Source organism: Uloborus diversus, chromosome 4 (genome assembly GCF_026930045.1).
Source record: "Uloborus diversus isolate 005 chromosome 4, Udiv.v.3.1, whole genome shotgun sequence".
NCBI lineage: Eukaryota > Metazoa > Arthropoda > Arachnida > Araneae > Uloboridae > Uloborus > Uloborus diversus.
Window position 1 is genome coordinate 119177434 of NC_072734.1, and position 18476 is coordinate 119195909.

At 31.5% G+C, this 18476-nt stretch overlaps 2 protein-coding genes across 2 annotated transcripts; one reads left to right on the plus strand and one right to left on the minus strand.

Annotated features, from left to right (window-relative positions):
• The first annotated feature begins 1632 nt into the window (after positions 1 to 1632).
• Positions 1633 to 2244, plus strand: LOC129220795 (protein GVQW3-like). Its single transcript, XM_054855226.1, has one exon. The coding sequence runs from the start codon at positions 1633 to 1635 to the stop codon at positions 2242 to 2244; it is 612 nt and encodes a 203-aa protein (XP_054711201.1).
• A 1324-nt stretch (positions 2245 to 3568) lies between these two features.
• LOC129220796 (replication initiator 1-like) lies at positions 3569 to 11968 on the minus strand. Its single transcript, XM_054855227.1, has 4 exons — positions 11607 to 11968; positions 9391 to 9731; positions 6907 to 7152; positions 3569 to 3795 (listed from the first exon to the last, which is right to left on the minus strand). Exons 1-4 carry the CDS (start codon positions 11966 to 11968, stop codon positions 3569 to 3571), a joined length of 1176 nt encoding a protein of 391 aa, XP_054711202.1.
• Between the last annotated feature and the right edge of the window lie 6508 nt (positions 11969 to 18476).

Below are 18476 nucleotides of genomic sequence, written 5' to 3' on the forward strand. Positions count from 1 at the left end.
AAAACAATAATAAAACAAACACATAAAATCAGTTTGGAAAAAGTGCAAAAGGTATAAGTAAGTTTCAAACATTTTCATAACTATGCACCAAAAGAAAGAAGTTAAAGTATATGTAGCTAATACATGTTAGGTAAGCATACATAAATACAATATACTTTTCATTACATACATTTCCGTTTAAAAAAATGAAGAAGTTGTTCATGAAAACAAACTTTGTATCATTAATATTTTGTCATTGGCTATAACTGTCCCAATGACAATTTTCACATGTTTTTAAGTGTGTTCCATGTGGTATTACATGCTTGTGCTGTAGCGACTGCTGACACATAAGGTGGCTGAATTATAAGAAAACGAAATTCAGAAGCTGGTGGTATTTATAATATTAATATTGTTGACAATTATAGTGAAAAATAAATTAAGGTACAAGTTATAATTTAAAAATAATTCTGTTGAAAAACGTGCATTTTGGGGGGGGGGGGCAAAGGAGACCGGAGGGGGGGGGTTATATATCAGTTGTTAAATAACTATTAAATAACTGGATAAAAAGCATGAGATATCTAATTTGTTTGATGTAAAAACTTAACTATGTTGAGTTACAAGCATTTTGATTGCTACTTCATCATTGAAAGTTTTAGGTATATTTTAAATGTTTTTTTAAGCAAATACTAACATAGATTAAAATATTCAAAAATTTTAAAGTATAACTTCCTGTTCCAATGCAACTGCTTTAATAAAGATTTATAGCTAAAATGAGGGGTATAAAATGCAATAAAAAAGTGCTTCAAAACTATAACAAATAGATCAAAGCATGTTGACAGCAACCAAACAGTCAAAATACTTTTGACAATATAAAAATACAAAATGAAAAAAAAAAAAAAAATCCACACAATTTGAATAAAAATTTATTAAAAAAAGGGATTGAAAATGCCACTTTTACAATAAACATTCATGTTTCCATCATCTAAGAATTAATGTAAAGGTTTAAATGTACTACGTTTTCATGCTTTGCAACATTACATCCTTTATGCTTAATTTTTTTTTGTCAATGACTACTTGACATGAATTGTGATCATACAAGCTAGAAAAACAATATTCTGCATAAATTGAAAATTTTATAGATTAAAATATATTGTTCAATACTGAAATTAAATTCCACAATATTGTCTTTTGATGTGCCAAGAGTTTTCTAATATTTACAGCAATGGAATAAAATAAAAATTATTTCCCATACAGTCATGAGTTCACAACTTCAATCCACATGAACATCCAGAAATCATTAAAATTAAAATCACAGTTACTAACAATAATAATACATATTAATGAGTTTGAAGTGAAAATAATAAATTAAAGATTTCACTCTTAAAGAGTTTAAATTCTCTCTAATACACAATTAAACACTTTAAAATCTATAGTTGGGACATAATAGTTTCCACAAAATGTACGAGGTGCGGCTAAAAAAAAACCGAACTAGCACAGGTGAAACAATAAAACGAATGCAATAAGGCTGAAAGTCACCTGGCCTGTCACGTGACTCTTGCTCCGCCTACTGCTCGAGTTTCATCTGCCTCCTGCACTCAGTCTGCCTGTGGCGTCTGTTCTAAGTAATTGACGTTTTGTCTGTGCGTCGGAAAAATGTTGAGTGTACAGAAAGAACAGCGTGTTAACATCAAATTTCTTTTCAAACTTGGAAAATCTGCAAGTGAAACGTTTGTAATGTTGCAACAAGTTTACGGCGATGATTGTTTATCGCGAACACAAGTGTTTGAGTGGTTTAAACGATTTAAAGATGGCCACGAAGACACAAGTGATGACGCTCGCACTGGAAGACCATTGTCAGCAAAAACTGATGCAAACATTGAAAAAATCAGTAAACTTGTTCAAGAAGATGTCCGTTTAACAATCAGAGCAATGTATGAGTTAACAGGAATTGACAAGGAAAGTGTTAGGCAGATTCTTCATGAAAGTTTCAACATGAACAAAGTGTGTGCAAAAATGGTTCCAAAGTGTCTCACAATTGAACAGAAGGAACGCCGAAGAATGATTTGTTCTGACATCCTAGAAAACATTGAAAGAGATCCCACCTTTTTACAAAATGTTATTACTTGTGATGAATCGTGGTTTTTTACTTATGATCCCGAAACCAAACGCCAGTCGATGCATTGGAAATCTCCTGATTCCCCACGACAAAAAAAAAGCATGAATGTCAAAATCGAAATTCAAGGCAATGATGATTGTTTCTTTTGATGTCAAAGAGATTGTACACATTGATTGGTACCAGAGGGACAAACAGTGAATCAGCATTACTACATTAGCGTCCTGACTACCCTACGTGAGCGAGTACGGAGAAAACGGAACGATTTGTGGAAAAAAAAGACATGGATCCTGCACCAAGACAATGCCCTAGCTCACAATGCATTGTCAGTGAAGACGTTTTTAGCCAATCACAACATTCCCATCTTAGACCATCCACCCTACTCACCTGATTTGGCCCTCTGTGATTTTTTTCTTTTCCCTAAAGTCAAGTCAGCTTTGAAAGGAACTAGATTTGAGAGTGTTGAAGCAGTAAAAGAAAAAGCGACGGAAGTAATGTATGGACTTACCAAAAATGATCTGCAGCATTGCTATGAACAGTGGAAAATTCGTATGGAGCGGTGTATAGACCGAGGAGGAGAGTACATTGAAGGAGATAACATCAAATTGTAAATAATGGAAAATAAAATTTTTTTATAGCATCAGTTCGGTTTTTTTCTAGCCACACCTGGTATTGTGTATTTAATTAAAGGAGAATCAGGAATATGCAGTACATAAAACTTTGTTTTGTTCCAAGAACTGTTCTAGCCTAGAGTTCTGAAATTATTGTTTAAAACTACTTGATAGTTTAAAAACTATTGAAATATTACAGTATATACTTGAAATGTAAAAACACACATGCTAATCACCACCAATTAAAGATATGTAACAGCCAATCAAGCAATTAAGCCATTATGATTGGTTTAACATTTGTAAAATATGAAAATATTGATTTTGATGAATGAGAAATTGTACCGAAAACTTGATGTTGAAAGAAATATGGTTTAGCAAATTGTTCTACAATAATTTTAGAGAATTTAGCCTTCAAATAAAATATGAATGAAATGACATGGCGTAATGGCAGAGCAATAATACAACTGAAGTGCTTACTTCTATTGCAGATAGAAAAAAGAAAAATCGCTTTTCTAAGGTCAAATATAAAATTTATCTTGTTCTATTATAAATTAAGTGCAAGTAGACCAGAGGGATGCTTATTGTAGTTGCAAATGAGTATTAGAATATTTTGTTATGTGGATAATACTAAAATTAAGGTTTGTTAAAATGGAAATTGTTCTTAAGTCAGATTTAGTTTCTCTACTCAATGTTTTGCTTGTGAAAATGATTCATAATGTCAACACTTCAGTTGTCTTTGTAGCTCAATGATCTTTGCTGACGATCCTTTGAAACTGTAATTAAACATTATCTTAGTTTTCCTTGACATCTTAATTCATTTTTAACAGTTCAGGATTCGAGAAACATATGAACTGTACAGTTTTATTCAAAATAATAACTTATGGCATTGCGTGGACATATGCTTCTTCAAGTTTCCTTTTAAACTAAAACGACGATGACATATAGGGCAAATGTGAGGTTTTTCTTTACTGTGTACCAGCATATGATTCTTCAAATTAGACTTATATGGAGTTGAGTAATTACAAAGAGAACAAAAATTCATCATAAGAAAGCCCTTTTCTTTTGCAACTTCTATTAATTCATGATTTGTACCTAAATAGAACAAAACACAATATTAGCTTTACAGAATGTGTTTTGTATAAGGTTGAGACAAAGGATGACAAAAAATACTTAACACTTAATCAAATATGCATCATTGATAATTTAAATTAAAACTGTTATAAAATTGTATATAATTACAAAAGGAGACTACATGCATTCTAAGAACATGATCAAATTTCTTTTTCTGATAAAACTTTAAATAATCACTTTTAAAACACACACTAGATGGACTGATAAAACATAATGTTATAAATGGATAGGAGAATAAAAAAATTCTAGAGAATATGCACCAAGCACAGCTCAAAAAATTTAAGCAAAATTTTAAAGATGTTATATTTTTGTCTCATATCACTACATAATGGCAGAAAGTCTTTTCCAGTTTCAATATTTCTCTAAAACTCTAATCTGTTAGTTCCTTTTACCATAAAAAATTTTTCAAAAATTAAAAGATTTGGGAACATAAGATTTTTTTATTCTTAGTGGTTGTTAATTTAAAAAAGAATAATTTCTATGACAAACATTAAAACAAAAATACTATTCACCATTATGATTATAGAAAAAATAAATGTTATAAGTACATTCCTTCAGTGAAGGTTCTAAAACATTTACTATATGAAAATAGATCAGAACTCATTCCAAAATAGTGTACATACTGTAAGATTAATTAAAACATGAAGCAAGTTATGATTATGCATTGATATCTTTTTCTGCACACATGAAATATTAAATTAGTTAATAATTTGATGTTTTTAACTGTATTCAGGGAATGTAGTTTTGATATACTGGTCAAGAACACAAAAATCATTTTAAAAAATACATTAATACATCACTTATTTTTTAAAATTTCATTCTGAAATACTTTGCTAAGTTTTTGAATAACATCTGTAACACTTGTATTTCATACAAAGTGGATTTTTTGATTAAAAATAGGGGGGGGGGGGGCAATAGCTAATCCTCACCTTTCAAAAAGAGGGAAAATGCTTTCTTTGAGGATGTGTGATTGTGTGTTCCTTGTCAATCTTTCTCACATGGGTAAATCTCGCAACGACCAGCAGAAGGTGAAATCTTTCTCTTCTCCTGCTACTTCTCCAGTCTAATTTTAAAATTCATCTGCTTCGCATTCCTTTCTGTTGTCCCCCACCTCAAAGGCTAAAGTCTATTGCTTTTAGAACTTATTTACTCTGCCATTCTTGAGGTGGCATGTGTGGGCTATAATAGACAGGTCTGTTATGGCTTGTCAGAAATTTTTACAATAAACTTTTCCAGATGTTTTTATTACTTTACTGAAAATATTTCCACTGTAAGGACAAATTTGATCATGTCTAAGCAGCTCAAAGTAATGTGGTAACCAGACTTTCATTGTAAAACACTGTTGTAAAATCCAGAGCCACTTAACATTAAGATTTCAAGCCATAAGTTTGAGACTTTGAAAAAGTGACACATCCAGAGTGTCGTGAAATCTGGATGTCACAGTTACAAGATTTGACTGTATTTTGAAGAACAAAACCTATGTATTTTCAAAAATAATACATCATGCAGAAAAGCTTTAATTTTGCATAAATCAAAATCTAAAGCAATATCGTTTGAAAATTATTCTATGAATGCAGTTTCAGAAGAAAAAAAACATATGTGTACTTTTTTTTTTGCAAAAAGAGAGAGAGAGCGAAAAAAGATAGTGGAAAAGACGTTAACCATCTTTTGTTATGTAATTTCTTTTACATAAAAGTATATGCTTAAAGTTTAATTAGACAATGATTTCTCTGAAAAAAGAATAGTGACACACAAAATTTTTACTAGGAATAACCAACACTGTAATTGTAAAATTAAACCATACAAGTTGTTAGACATAATGCATCAAAAACAAGAAAATAGCAAACAAGTTAAGTAATGTACTAGTAATCAATTCCATTCAAATTCAAATAAATGAGATCACTCATAGGTGTTAACTAGGGAAGGGGCACAAGGAGGCATATCCCTCCCCCTCATTAAAATCTATTTTTCCTCCTCTTGTACTTAAGTAAAAAACATCAATAGAAAATGCAAAAACTAAAAAGAAACCACTGTTTAAAAAGGCTTACACAAATAGGCATTGTTTTCCCTATGAAAAGAAAATTTAAAAGTAATTAATCATACATTCAACTTACTCACAGACAAGCTATCTGTAGTGCTTTGAATCTTATGTTGCTATAAGAATATATTCATGATCATGTTTGGTAATGCCAACTATAATGGTGATTTGGGGAAAGAAAAGATTCCAGGTTTAAAACTAGTATTTCTTTTTATGTATAACTAGCAGTACCCGCACAGCGATGCCTGCGCTAAAAATTTAAAGAAAATCCGTTGAATTAAAGAAAAACAAATTACATCAAAATTACATTTGTAGTAGCTTTCAAATGTAAAAACTCCATAATTCATTGCCAAATTCGCTAAGCGACTTTCTAATTAAAAAGAAAATCAATTAACAGAAGCACAATGAATTTAAAATAAAGTAATAACAGTAAAAATATTCATAAGCAAAAAAGGCAACTTCCTCCAAAATGTTTAAAAAGAAAGTAATTGAAAAATTTTCTGGAAAATGGACCTAGTGTTATAGCAATTTCTCAAAAGAGATGCCTTGAAAATTAACTCAATTAGAATTGCTTATATCTCCTGTTCTAATTAATTGAGAAAAATGTAACAAACATCATTTTGTTTGGGAAGGAAAACCCTTTCCAACGATGTATAATGTTTGGGGGTGGGGGGATTTTTTACCCCCTAATTAGCCGAAATTTAGCTTAATTAGTTAATTAGAAAAAAACTAATTCAAAATTTATAATTCGGGCTTCGAGGTGCACACCCCCAGGGGACGTTCGAATTTTGTGACAAGTTTCAGGGCTGTAGGTGCTATGGGGTCTTCTGGCCATCGGGTACAAACAAAGAAATAAAGAAACAAAAAAACACCGTCACCTTTATATATTTAGATAAATTATATAGTTTCCTTCTTTGTTTAACTATACAAACATAAAACAAAATGACAAAAAACAACAGAATTCTTTTAAGTTAAAAGAATGGTTTTACAATGGTTTACAAAATGGATTTCCATGTTTTGCTTAGTTATGAAACCTTTTCCGCAAGTGCGACAACGGAAAGGACGTTCTCCCGTGTGGAGTTTGAAATGCCTTTTGAGATTCTCTTGTTGAGTGAACTGACGGTTGCAAACGCCACAAACATATGGTCGTTCTTTGCTGTGAACTAACATGTGTTTTTCCAAATGTGATTGCTTGGGTGTTGAATAGTTGCACACAGAACAGAGTCTAAACACAATTGGGCCCTTAGGTTTACATGGGTTTATAATTTGAAGAGGGAAACCTAAAAGGAAGAATACAAATAAGTGAAACATTATTACTAAAAGGAATTACCACAAAAAGTAATTGTTCTGAGATTAAAATTGAAAGAATGTACATGTATGACTTACTTAACCCCAAATTGATAAATAATACAAATTAAGAAACTTTTTCAAAACTTAAAACATAAATGTTTAAACAAATTTTTGAGAAAAAAATATGAAAATTTCATTGGGAAAAAAGGTACATCATGCGTCTACCAAGAAATTGACAGATAATTTTTGTAATTTTTTACTGTCAAATCTGCTTAATCCAAAAGAAATGCTACTTTTTATAATACTATTGATGTTAATCAATGTGAAAATTGAATTAGGTTTAAGCATTAATTACCAAAATTAAGTATTTTGATACACAGAAAACCTATTGAAAACCTACAGTGTAACAACTTCAGGATATGACAAAAATACCAGGTTAATAAATTTAAAACAAAGTACTTACTTTGAGCTATTTGTTTCCTTAGATATTTTTCAATTCAATCTTTTTTTGAAAATTAAATTGCAATTTCCTACTAAGGACTATGTCTCAAAGTGTTCTTTGTTAATTAAATTTATAAAGTGTAGATGCTTTAACTTTAAAGGATCTTTTCAGAGCATGAATTCATTTATTCGTTTAAAAAGCAATAAAGATTAATTGATAACAGAACAATTTAAATTGTCCAAACTACAATTTTAATGACTTTATTAAATTAATTAAACCAATATTTTTGCATGCAAAAAAATTATACCTTTAATTTGAACTAAAAGTACATTGCATTTTTAAAAGGATTTTGATTATGTACTAAAATTCAAGTGTAATGTTAAACAGTAAGAAATTTTGTCCAGTAATTAATTCCATCATGATTTAACAAAAACATATTTCACTCAAAAAAAGTACATACATATCAGCAACCACATTTAAAAATTCTGGTGTAAATAAAGTAATAGTTCACTTTCAAAATTAGCAGCATTTTTTTAAATTTAAAAATATTATTTTCTTTCAAAAAAAGAGTAAGATTTGATAACTTTTTTGAAAGCTTCAACTAATGTAATCTCATAATTGAATAAATAAATAAATAAATAAATAAAAGTTATTTCTTTAATATTGATCACCACCACCACCACCTCCGCCACCATTTTATCCTGGATGAGTGAACAATAACAACAATAATAGTGGTAAAACAAGATAATAAACTCAAAATGTTATTTGAATTGTTCTAGCAAAAAGTCCAACTTTCATCATTATTTTACTTGTCAACAATAAAATTTAAGATCCACAATATTTACTTTATGAAACCACAGACTAACATACTCATCTCTAAAATTATTTTTGCACTTACACCTATAAAATATCCAGTCACTATAACACACCTTATGGGTCAATAAAATCTGCTTTTCTCCCCCAACAACTCAGGCTTGATCCCTGACATGGGAAGAACTAAACCACTTTTTGCATGCTATAAGGTAATGCATAGACTTCATGCAAAGAAGAAGGGAATATGGGAAGTAAATATGATTCATTTTTACAAGTAATGTGGGAAATGAAATGAATGAAAGGGGGGCTCAACCAAACCAAGCACTGCAACCAGAGGTTAATTGTACTAGTCCCCAAACAGAAGTCTTAAAACAGACCAGTAGCTGAAACAAAATTCAGCAAACACCTAATATGAATATCATGAAGAGTATCAGAAAACACTTCACAATCACACAGGTGAGTAATAGTTTCTTCCTTAAAGAGGTAATTTCTGCAAATTGGATTACTACGGATCCATTATAGCTTTTGCAAAGATGCCTATTGTATTTTTGGCCTGTGATCCTCAGAGAGAATCAGGTCTGCCCTCCTTAGAATGACAAGTTGAACATGGTCAATGTCATTGCACTATAACCTCTCCAACGGGGATGATTCTCTCACAATAACCATCTTAAACATACACACAGCTTGAGCATAGGACTGTGGTTGACCTGTCCTTACTCCTTATGATGCAGCAGTTTGTGCAGGGGAAAGAGTTGAAACCTCCGATCGATGACGTTTGGTTTCTCCTACCTTCTCAGGAATGACTGGCCCAGTGTCTTTTGCCGCCTGTAACAGCCTCCCCTCTCCTGCCAGCAACTGTTGCATTTTTATGCATAAATGAGTACCCCCCTGCCCCCCTACTGCGGAGTCAGCAGGATCGCAGGCATGCACCCTCAACCCCTCCTGTTGGTGGGTTGCAGACCTGCACCCTCACCTCCTCCAGCAGCAAGGTTGCTGGATCTCTCCATCAAGTCAGTATCCAGCTCCATAGAAGCTGGGAACTGGGGAGCATAGGACTGTGGTTGACCTGTCCTTACTCTTAAAGATGCAGCAGTTTGTGCAGGAGGAGTTGAAATCTCCGACCAAAGATGTTTGGTTTCTCCTAGCTTCTCAGGAAAGGCAGGCCCCAGTGGCTTTCGCCTCCCGTACCAGCCTCCCCTTTTCCTGGCTGTGCCTGGTGCATTTTTGTGCAAACCTGCACCCTCACCCCTCTCAGTTGGTGGGTTGCAGACTCGCACCCTCACCTCCTCCAGCAGCAAAGTTGCTGGTTTTCTCCTTCAAGTCAGTTTCCAACTCCACTGGAGCTGGGAACTGTGAGGTGGTTAAAGGTAACACCCGCACAACCACCCTGTACGAGTGCAAGGCAAAATACAATGAGGATTCGCCCAGTTCCTCGAGGGGACCATTTAAGACATCATACAACCTAAATGCCATTCATCCATTAGCACGGTGCCATTTTAGTCACCTCTTAAAACACGCATGGATTACGTTAGGACTATTCTGCTCCGGTCACCACACGGAGCAAAAATTTTGAAGGCTATCATTCCAACAAGGACTCCAACCTGAGGCTGCTCGCTTGGTAGCCAAACGCTCTAACCATTAGACTACTGGGACTCAAAATTATATGGAGGTTATTGGAACCCACGGGAATCGAACCCGGGTCCTTCTGGTAAAAAGCTAAACGCTCTAACCACTGTGCTACTCGGGGTTAAGCTCAATGTGGGAAAGACAAGCCAAATTAGCACTTTTAAATTAAAGTGATCAATTGGCTTTCTGCAAATCATAACAAATTTTTATATGATGGAACAAAGTACTTGGCACAAAGGGGGGGGAGGAGGGGGCGTTACTAATCCTCCGTAAATGACATACCTGATTGTTACCAACATCATGGAATATAATAAATAATGTAAAAGAAAAGTACAATATAAATAAACATGCACTCAGGTGAAAACAAAACTTCAATAAGGAAAGAGATTTTAACCCTTGCAAAAATAATAATTGCAATTACCTTATTTTTATTTAGTTTTCCTTCATACAAAACTGTATGAGGAGGAAAATAAAACCCAGATATTTTCATTTTTTTTTCTAATCAAAGACAGAATATTTTCAATAGTTTGGGAGATTGCCTGGAAATTTAGGACATTACTGGCTTTTCCTTAGAGAGTTGGTGATGAAGAAATAATCAAAACCACAAACTACTTTTATCATTGCATAATAACATTTAAATCTAATAAATTGTCTATTTTGTATGGCATTTTAATTCAAGAAAGAAAAACCAAGAAAACTGGAAAATACTTTATTAAAGCTTCACTAATGATATATATATATATATATATAAAAAAAATCTTAGAACATACAAAATTCCTATGATACTTTCCAACCATTTTCATGCCTTGATAGTTATCATTACAGTTGCTCAATTGAAATTTAATACCTTTCTATTTAAATTTTCTTTCTTTCCATTGGATGTTTTATTTACCAGAAAACAACAAATTACAACATACTCTGCTTTACCTAAAATGAAATAAGTAATTAGTAACTAGTTTTAGCTATAAGTAACAAGGTCAAGATTTTTGTCCTATCACAACAAAAGAACGGCTGGAATCCAAGTCATTTATTTGTTATGGGATATGTTTGTATTTGTTATGCTTTGTTCTCAGGAAGGTCTCAGACCTGGAATTTTACCTAGATTTTTTTTTACTCATCCATTTATTTACTATTATTTTATATAAGTTTTTTTTTTTTCTTTCTTGGAAATAGGATTAATATTGTAAAATTAACTAATCTTTTGCAAAAAAAAAAAAAAGACATTAGCAAAAAAAAGTCTAGAACATATAACAAATATTAAATACAGCAAATATAAGATTAGTATGAAAATGACATGTTAAAGGAATTCAACTTTTCAGAGAAAATATGTTCAGGACAATAATTTTTTGAGCAGCCCATTTTAGCCACTGCTATTTTGCAATGAATTATACTTTAGCAAGCAAATTTGCGACGCATCAGTTTTGGTATGCAAAGAGGACCTCAAATAAACACATGATTACTAACATAATTTCTCAGTTTCATCATTACTTCTAAACAATACGAGGTGTGGCTAGAAAAAAACCGAACTGAAGCTATAAAAAAAATTTATTTTCCATTATTTACAATTTGATGTTATCTCCTTCAATGTACTCTCCTCCTCGGTCTATACACCGCTCCATACGAATTTTCCACTGTTCATAGCAATGCTGCAGATCATTTTCGGTAAGTCCATACATTACTTCCGTCGCTTTTTCTTTTACTGCTTCAACACTCTCAAATCTAGTTCCTTTCAAAGCTGACTTGACTTTAGGGAAAAGAAAAAAATCACAGGGGGCCAAATCAGGTGAGTAGGGTGGATGGTCTAAGATGGGAATGTTGTGATTGGCTAAAAACTTCTTCACTGACAACGCATTGTGAGCTGGGGCATTGAAACTTTCATGAATCTGCCTAACACTTTCCTTGTCAATTCTTGTCAACTCAGACATTGCTCTGATTGTTAAACGGCGATCTTCTTGAACAAGTTTACCGATTTTTTCAATGTTTGCATCAGTTTTGCTGACAATGGTCTGCCAGTGCAAGCGTCATGACTTGTGTCTTCGCGGCCATCTTTAAATCGTTTAAACCACTCAAACACTTGTGTTCGCGATAAACAATCATTGCCGTAAACTTGTTTCAACATTACAAACGTTTCACTTGCAGATTTTCCAAGTTTGAAAAGAAATTTGATGTTAACACGCTGTTCTTTCTGTACACTCAACATTTTTCCGACGCACAGACAAAACGTCAACTACTTAGAACAGACGCCATGGGCAGACTGAGTGCAGGAGGCAGATGAAACTCGAGCAGTAGGCGGAGCAAGAGTCAAGTGACAGGCCAGGCGACTTTCAGCCTTATTGCATTCGTTTTATTGTTTCACCTGTGCTAGTTCGGTTTTTTTCTAGTCGCACCTTGTACATATATTTTATGAACTACCCTTTTAAAATATAATGGAAAAGTATGAGGTGTGTTTGAAAAGTAAGAGCCCTTTCGTTGTACTGGCGCTGCAACAGTTGTGTTTTCAGTTCACTGTAAACATTTAACACGTTTAAGTCAATTACTGATCCGGAAGTCTGAGATATTCGTGTTGTAATTGGATTTTTAAACACAAGGAATGTGACATTGGCTGAAAATTTTTGTCAGTTAAAGATGTTTACAGTGAAGACACCAATGAGAGATGGGATAGTGAAAAAGTGGGTTATAATGTTCAAGACCAAGCTCGAAGTGGCCGGCCTTCTGTTGTCAACAATGATTTGTAAGAAAGATATCATCAATGGAAAAATTTATGAGAGTGGATGACGACACTTTCAGACAAATTTCGATCGAAATTGCGTTTTTGTAGTTGTCATCACTGGCGGGAAATTTCTATGAAGAAAGTATAGGAAAGCTGGTAACCCACTACAACAAGTGTTTGAACATAGGCTTAAAATATGAGTATGTAGAAAAATAGTTTAAGGTATGCTCTTTTGTGTAAAAATAAAATTATTTGGAAACAAATTATTTCACTTTTTTTTTTCAAAATGGTACTTACTTTTCAAATACCTCTGTTATAAAAATAAACAAACAAAGGTTACAGAGCAATAGTTGAACTTCAAGAACATTTTGCTTCATTCAATTATAATACAAAGAAATCAGAGCAATATATTACTCCAGTACAAAGAATTTGCTTTGTTTTTCAAATGAAACTTTCATTTTTGTTTCCTTCTCTTACAAAAATAAATAAATAAATAAGCCTTGAAAAATCCTTTCATTTCTTATAAAGCATTGGATCGTTTCATATGAGTTACGAAGTGAGATTGCATTTGATGCTTTGTAATGAACCTCTTACCACACACTTGACAATGAAATGGACGATCCCCGGTGTGTATTTTAAAATGTCTCTTGAGGTTTTGTTTTTGACTAAATCTGTGGTTACAAACCTCACACACATGAGGGCGCTCTTTCGTATGAACCAGTAGATGCTTTTTGAATGAATCTGCATGAAGTGTTGAATAATTACACTCAGAACAAACATTGAGTTTCATCGATCCACTTGGACTAAAGCTGCTCCCAAAAACTGGTTTATATTCTTTAAAAAAAAAAAAAAAACATTTCAATCCTTTTTACTAAGTTTATTGATTAAATATTAATACAAAACAAAAAGACTATTTTTTAAAAAGTGATTAGCAAAATTTTTTACATTTTCGAAACTGATATATAAAAATGTAAAGTCAGATAACATTTAAAGAACTGAATATTTTTAGATAAAAAATTTCAATTCAAGAAAAACTGCGGATTCATACAATAAATCTGGTTATTAGGGATTATAATTCTTCTTTCTAAAGTCATTACTGTTTAGCTATTCTTACCAGCCAATATGATGAATGAATGCTATGAAATCGGCATTTAGTGGAAAATTTTGATAAAGATTGATAGAGCTTTGAAAATGTTTAGATTAAAGATACTGACAGGAAAAAAATTGTGACTATGTGAGAGTAGTTGGTACTGAGGCGTAAAGAGGCATATTGGCAAACCTCACACTACAATATTTTGAAAAATTACAAAAGGTGCAGTTTATAGCTGAGGATTATTAACAATTGTTGCAGAATGTTTCCTGGTAGCCCCACATAGTCATAGGACAGGGGCAACCTTATCTGAGAGACTCAGAAGCATTAAGGACATAATTCACTTTTTTGGTAATTATGGTTATGGGAATGATTTTTTATGTGACATATTTTCAATTATATGCAGTGACAGAACTAAAATCATTCAGGAACTGATATGCTTTAAAAAAAATTTACGCAGTTATTTCACAAAAACATTGTATAAACATGACAATCAAGAATATAATCACTTGGTTGAGATATGATACTATTAATATTAAATAAATTGCCATAATAATAAATTGCCAAATATTAAATAAAATTGATATTGTGGAACTTGTAGTTAGTTGTCTGAAGGTTGAGAGTTCAAATCATTTCTGGGTCACCACTTGTGGAACTTGAAGTTATTTTGTACTACAATAACAGATGAAACACAAACATTTATTAAACATTAAACAAACTTATAGTAAACTGTAATGTACCTTGCATGCAAAAATCGCTGCACGCAACAAGACAGAGAGAGAGAGAGAGAGAGCTGTTTCTCATGCACAGTTTCATGCATGTTTAGGGTTTGCCGTATCAGAAGATAAAGGCCAATTTAGCGAGTACCAAATAATGAGAATATACAAGTTGGCTACTGCAGCCGTAATATTTAAAGAATATTTCCAAATGCCTTTTTGGTTCTTTTTAACTTTTCTATTTTCACTGAAAATAGTTAACTAAAAATGGTCCAAAACAGTTTTTAAACTGAGTTGACCACAAACTATACTATTCATACAGAAAACTATTTGAGTGAAAAGAAACTATATAATTTGCACTAATCAAATCAATCATAATAAAGTGTACAATTTTTTAAATTTCATACTAAGTATATATCTATGTTTTTAAAATTGTAAGCTTATGTCTAAAATGAAATATTGATCAAAATATGTTCAGAACTTTTTAGCAGGTAAAATCATTCACATTTTTAGTTTGCATTTTTGTTTAATACATGCTCGCACTTTTCAAATAAATTAGTACACTTTTAAACTTGGGGGAACTGTAAGAGCAAGTAAATACATACACTAGCTGAATCTCTTCACTGCTTAGATATTATTTAAATGTACAGTGTTTACACAGTAAACATATTAATTGAAAAACAGTGGAAAAAATTAATTGGACAACAGTGAGCACCAGGTAATTGAATCATGGTTAATGTACTCAGCTGCTTTAATGAATCAAATCTTCAGAAACAGAACACAGTCAAGTTTTAACATTAAACAACTGCTAGATATTTGAATCAAACATGCCGCTTAAATGAACCCAAGCATATATGACTAACCATTACCAGTCTCTTTTCCTTAGCCTGTTTTGAGAAAATGATTTTTTCCATTCTAAATAGTGAGAAGAGGGAGAGACAGGGTGAAGTATGTTTTTAGCGGCAACAAAACCAGTGAGACGGAGAGAGACATATGTCGACAGGACTTCTGCACTCAAGGCTTTGTTACTGGTAGTGGTAACATTGGAGTAACAAGGTGCAAATTAGGAGAATTATAGGTTGTTCCATGACATTGAAAAAAGAAATAAATTATGTCAAATTAATTGCTACCTATTTTTAGCAATCAACAGCAGATACATTTTTCAAAGCACATGTTAAACTTGAATTTTGCAATATCCTTCGCATACTGTTTAACAATCAAATTCTTTAACTATTCAAAAAATAAATATTTTTAGTGAAAGAAATACTACTAATGATGCTTAATCTTGCTTGACACAAAAAAAAAAAAAAAAAAAAAAAAAAAAAAAAAAACTTAAGTTGTATGTAGAATTCTACATAAAAAAATAATAGTAATACATTTTTGGTTTATTGAATCAGCTGCTTTATTGAATCAAAACTGTTTGAAACAAACATGTTTCATATAAGCATTAGTCACTATACTTGCTTGAAATTATTGATCAGCTACTGTAAGGATTTAGAATTTTTATACATAATTACGAGTAAAGATGAAAATATTTTTAAAATCATTTATTTTAAATCTTCTATTTTTGTTTTAGAAATTGATTTTTCACATGGATTGTAACAAATACATTTACAATCTTTTATTTTTCTAATTCTTAGTCCCAGCATTTACTTAACAGTTTTCACCAAGTTAGACAATGTGATTTTAAATAATTTCCTCAGCATTCTTTGCGAATACTAAAAATTACTAACAGTTAACACATGATTCTAAAAAATATTTAGAACAGTAAATTTATTTCACTTAAATACAAGTCATATATTTACACAAAGAAAAATTACATTTCATTTTTCTAAAGATAATTTCTTACATGGGCAGTTTTTTCCCCTTTTTATTCTTAAATAATAAACTTTAGGGGAAAAAATATTGTCTTGAAATACTTCAAGACAATGTCACTCGATCAAAGTAAGATACAAAAGAAATTACGTCAAACATGGATTCTTTTAAATACATCCTTCAGTAACATATAAAATGCAGTAATAATTCTATCTATAAATGAACACATCATTTTTATTTTTTCTATTTTTACTAATGGGTCAAACCATGATTCAAAAAATTTTAATGTCTCCTCTACAGCAAATCATAACTTGCTTATTGGGAGAAATATTATCAACTAATTTACAAGAACAAAACATGACTTATATTCAGAAATTTTGCGAAGTTATACCAAAGTTAGAGATGTAAAATTTCCGGAAATTTTGAAGTGGTGGAAAAAAACTTTTTTTTTTTGGTATTTTTCTGGAAAAATTGAGTTTTTTTATGAATAAAATTAGGGTTTCTTAATAGTATTGTTTTTCTTGAAACATATAAAGAGTTAAGCATTAAAAAATATATGAAATCCACACATCTTCTTTTTCTGCTTGGCAGAAATACACATACAGGTAAGTTGAATAAGAGAAAAATAGCCTTTTTGCTTTAAAATCGAGAACTTTCTTGGTCAAACACCAGAAATAAGACAAATCGTCATTCAACCAATAATATTGGGTAAGGTGTGTCTAATCATAAAAGTTATGTTTTCTATTTTAGATTGCCTTTGAAACTTGAAATACTAATAGTACTTATTGACTTTCAAAAATGATTGATATTTTTTGAAAAAATAATAATAATAAGTATGATTTTTCTTTACTGTTTGAAAATGAAAGCTATTGAGTTTTGATTTTTTTCAATCCAGTCTAGGTTAAAATCAAAACTTAATTGGTTTGTCTTTATCTCTCCAACAGAAAACTCCAAACCAAAACTGCGCAATGGTTTTTATAGCTGAACCAAACTTTAAACTGAAGTTTTCGTTAACTATATGGCCTACGCTAAGCACACTAGTAAAAGTAGTCATACCTGCAGTTTTGAACAAAAATAAGTTACTGTAACCAAGTTATTCTCTGTTTCTTTTTTCACTTAATAAATAAAATGCTTTATGGTCATTTGTTCGGGAACTTTTTTTTTTTTTTTTTTAAAAAGACATCTGAAACAAATATTTAACGCAACTTTTTAATGTAAAATTTTTAACGCAATATCTCAGTTTGAGCTCTACTGCAGATTCCACTTTTGTGCGTAACACGACAATTATACATTTGGTTTGCACAGCCAGCAGAAACATAGTGCTGTGATTAAAGTTATGCTTGTTTATTTCATGAAGAAGGAAAATAAATTCTTCACTAAGGATACTAGTTTTGGTAAAAAAAGGTTCAGTGTGTGGAAGTTCTCTGTGTGGAAACATCATTAGCAAACCAAGACCTACATTTTTCTCAAAACTTGCAGGAAATTTAATTTTTTAAAGTCTTTAGGGAAAATTCGTTGATGAACAAAGCTTATCTTGTAATCATTGACCAAAACACAAGTATTTTGGTGCTTTGAGGAACTCCTTTTTAAATGCAAGCAGATGAGACTGTTTTCATAGGCTCACATCTTTTTGCATTGAAAAAATAGGTTCATTTTAATCTCATAACACGTCTGTAATATTTTCTGTTATCTTGTACTTTCCATGCAGGTTTTTTTTTTTTTGATTTTTTGCTGATTGAATCTGTTTGTAGTATCGGGAGTAATATATTTTTTCATCTTGAATACATTACGTAAAATTTAAAATTTAAACAAGCAGTTATAAGTAATGCTATCAAAAATAAATAAATAAATAAATAAATAAATAAACTAATACTTACATTGTGATGTAAGGTTGGCAATGCATCATGATGTAGAAATTCCTACATCGCCCAGCCCTAATAGATATAAATATACTCTCACCTCTAACAGCTCCTCAAATTGATATTATTGAGATAATTTTATGATTTTTTTTTTTTTTTTTTGTGCAGAAAGTATTAAATGTTTTTTGATTTACTTGCAATTATATTATCATACAACAACTGGCATTATTTGAGTTACACAGT

Excerpts from the sequence above, each read along its gene's own strand:
- LOC129220795 (XM_054855226.1), top strand. The coding sequence starts at position 1,633 with ATGTTGAGTGTACAGAAAGAACAGCGTGTTAACATCAAATTTCTTTTC.
- LOC129220796 (XM_054855227.1), bottom strand. The coding sequence starts at position 11,968 with ATGTCTGAGTTGACAAGAATTGACAAGGAAAGTGTTAGGCAGATTCAT. Across the intron at positions 7,153-9,390 it reads CAACCTTGCTGCTGGAGGAG|GTTTCCCTCTTCAAATTATA; the intron begins GTGAGGGTGCAG and ends TCTTCCTTTTAG. Across the intron at positions 3,796-6,906 it reads TTGTCGCACTTGCGGAAAAG|GTACAAATCATGAATTAATA; the intron begins GTTTCATAACTA and ends TGTTCTATTTAG.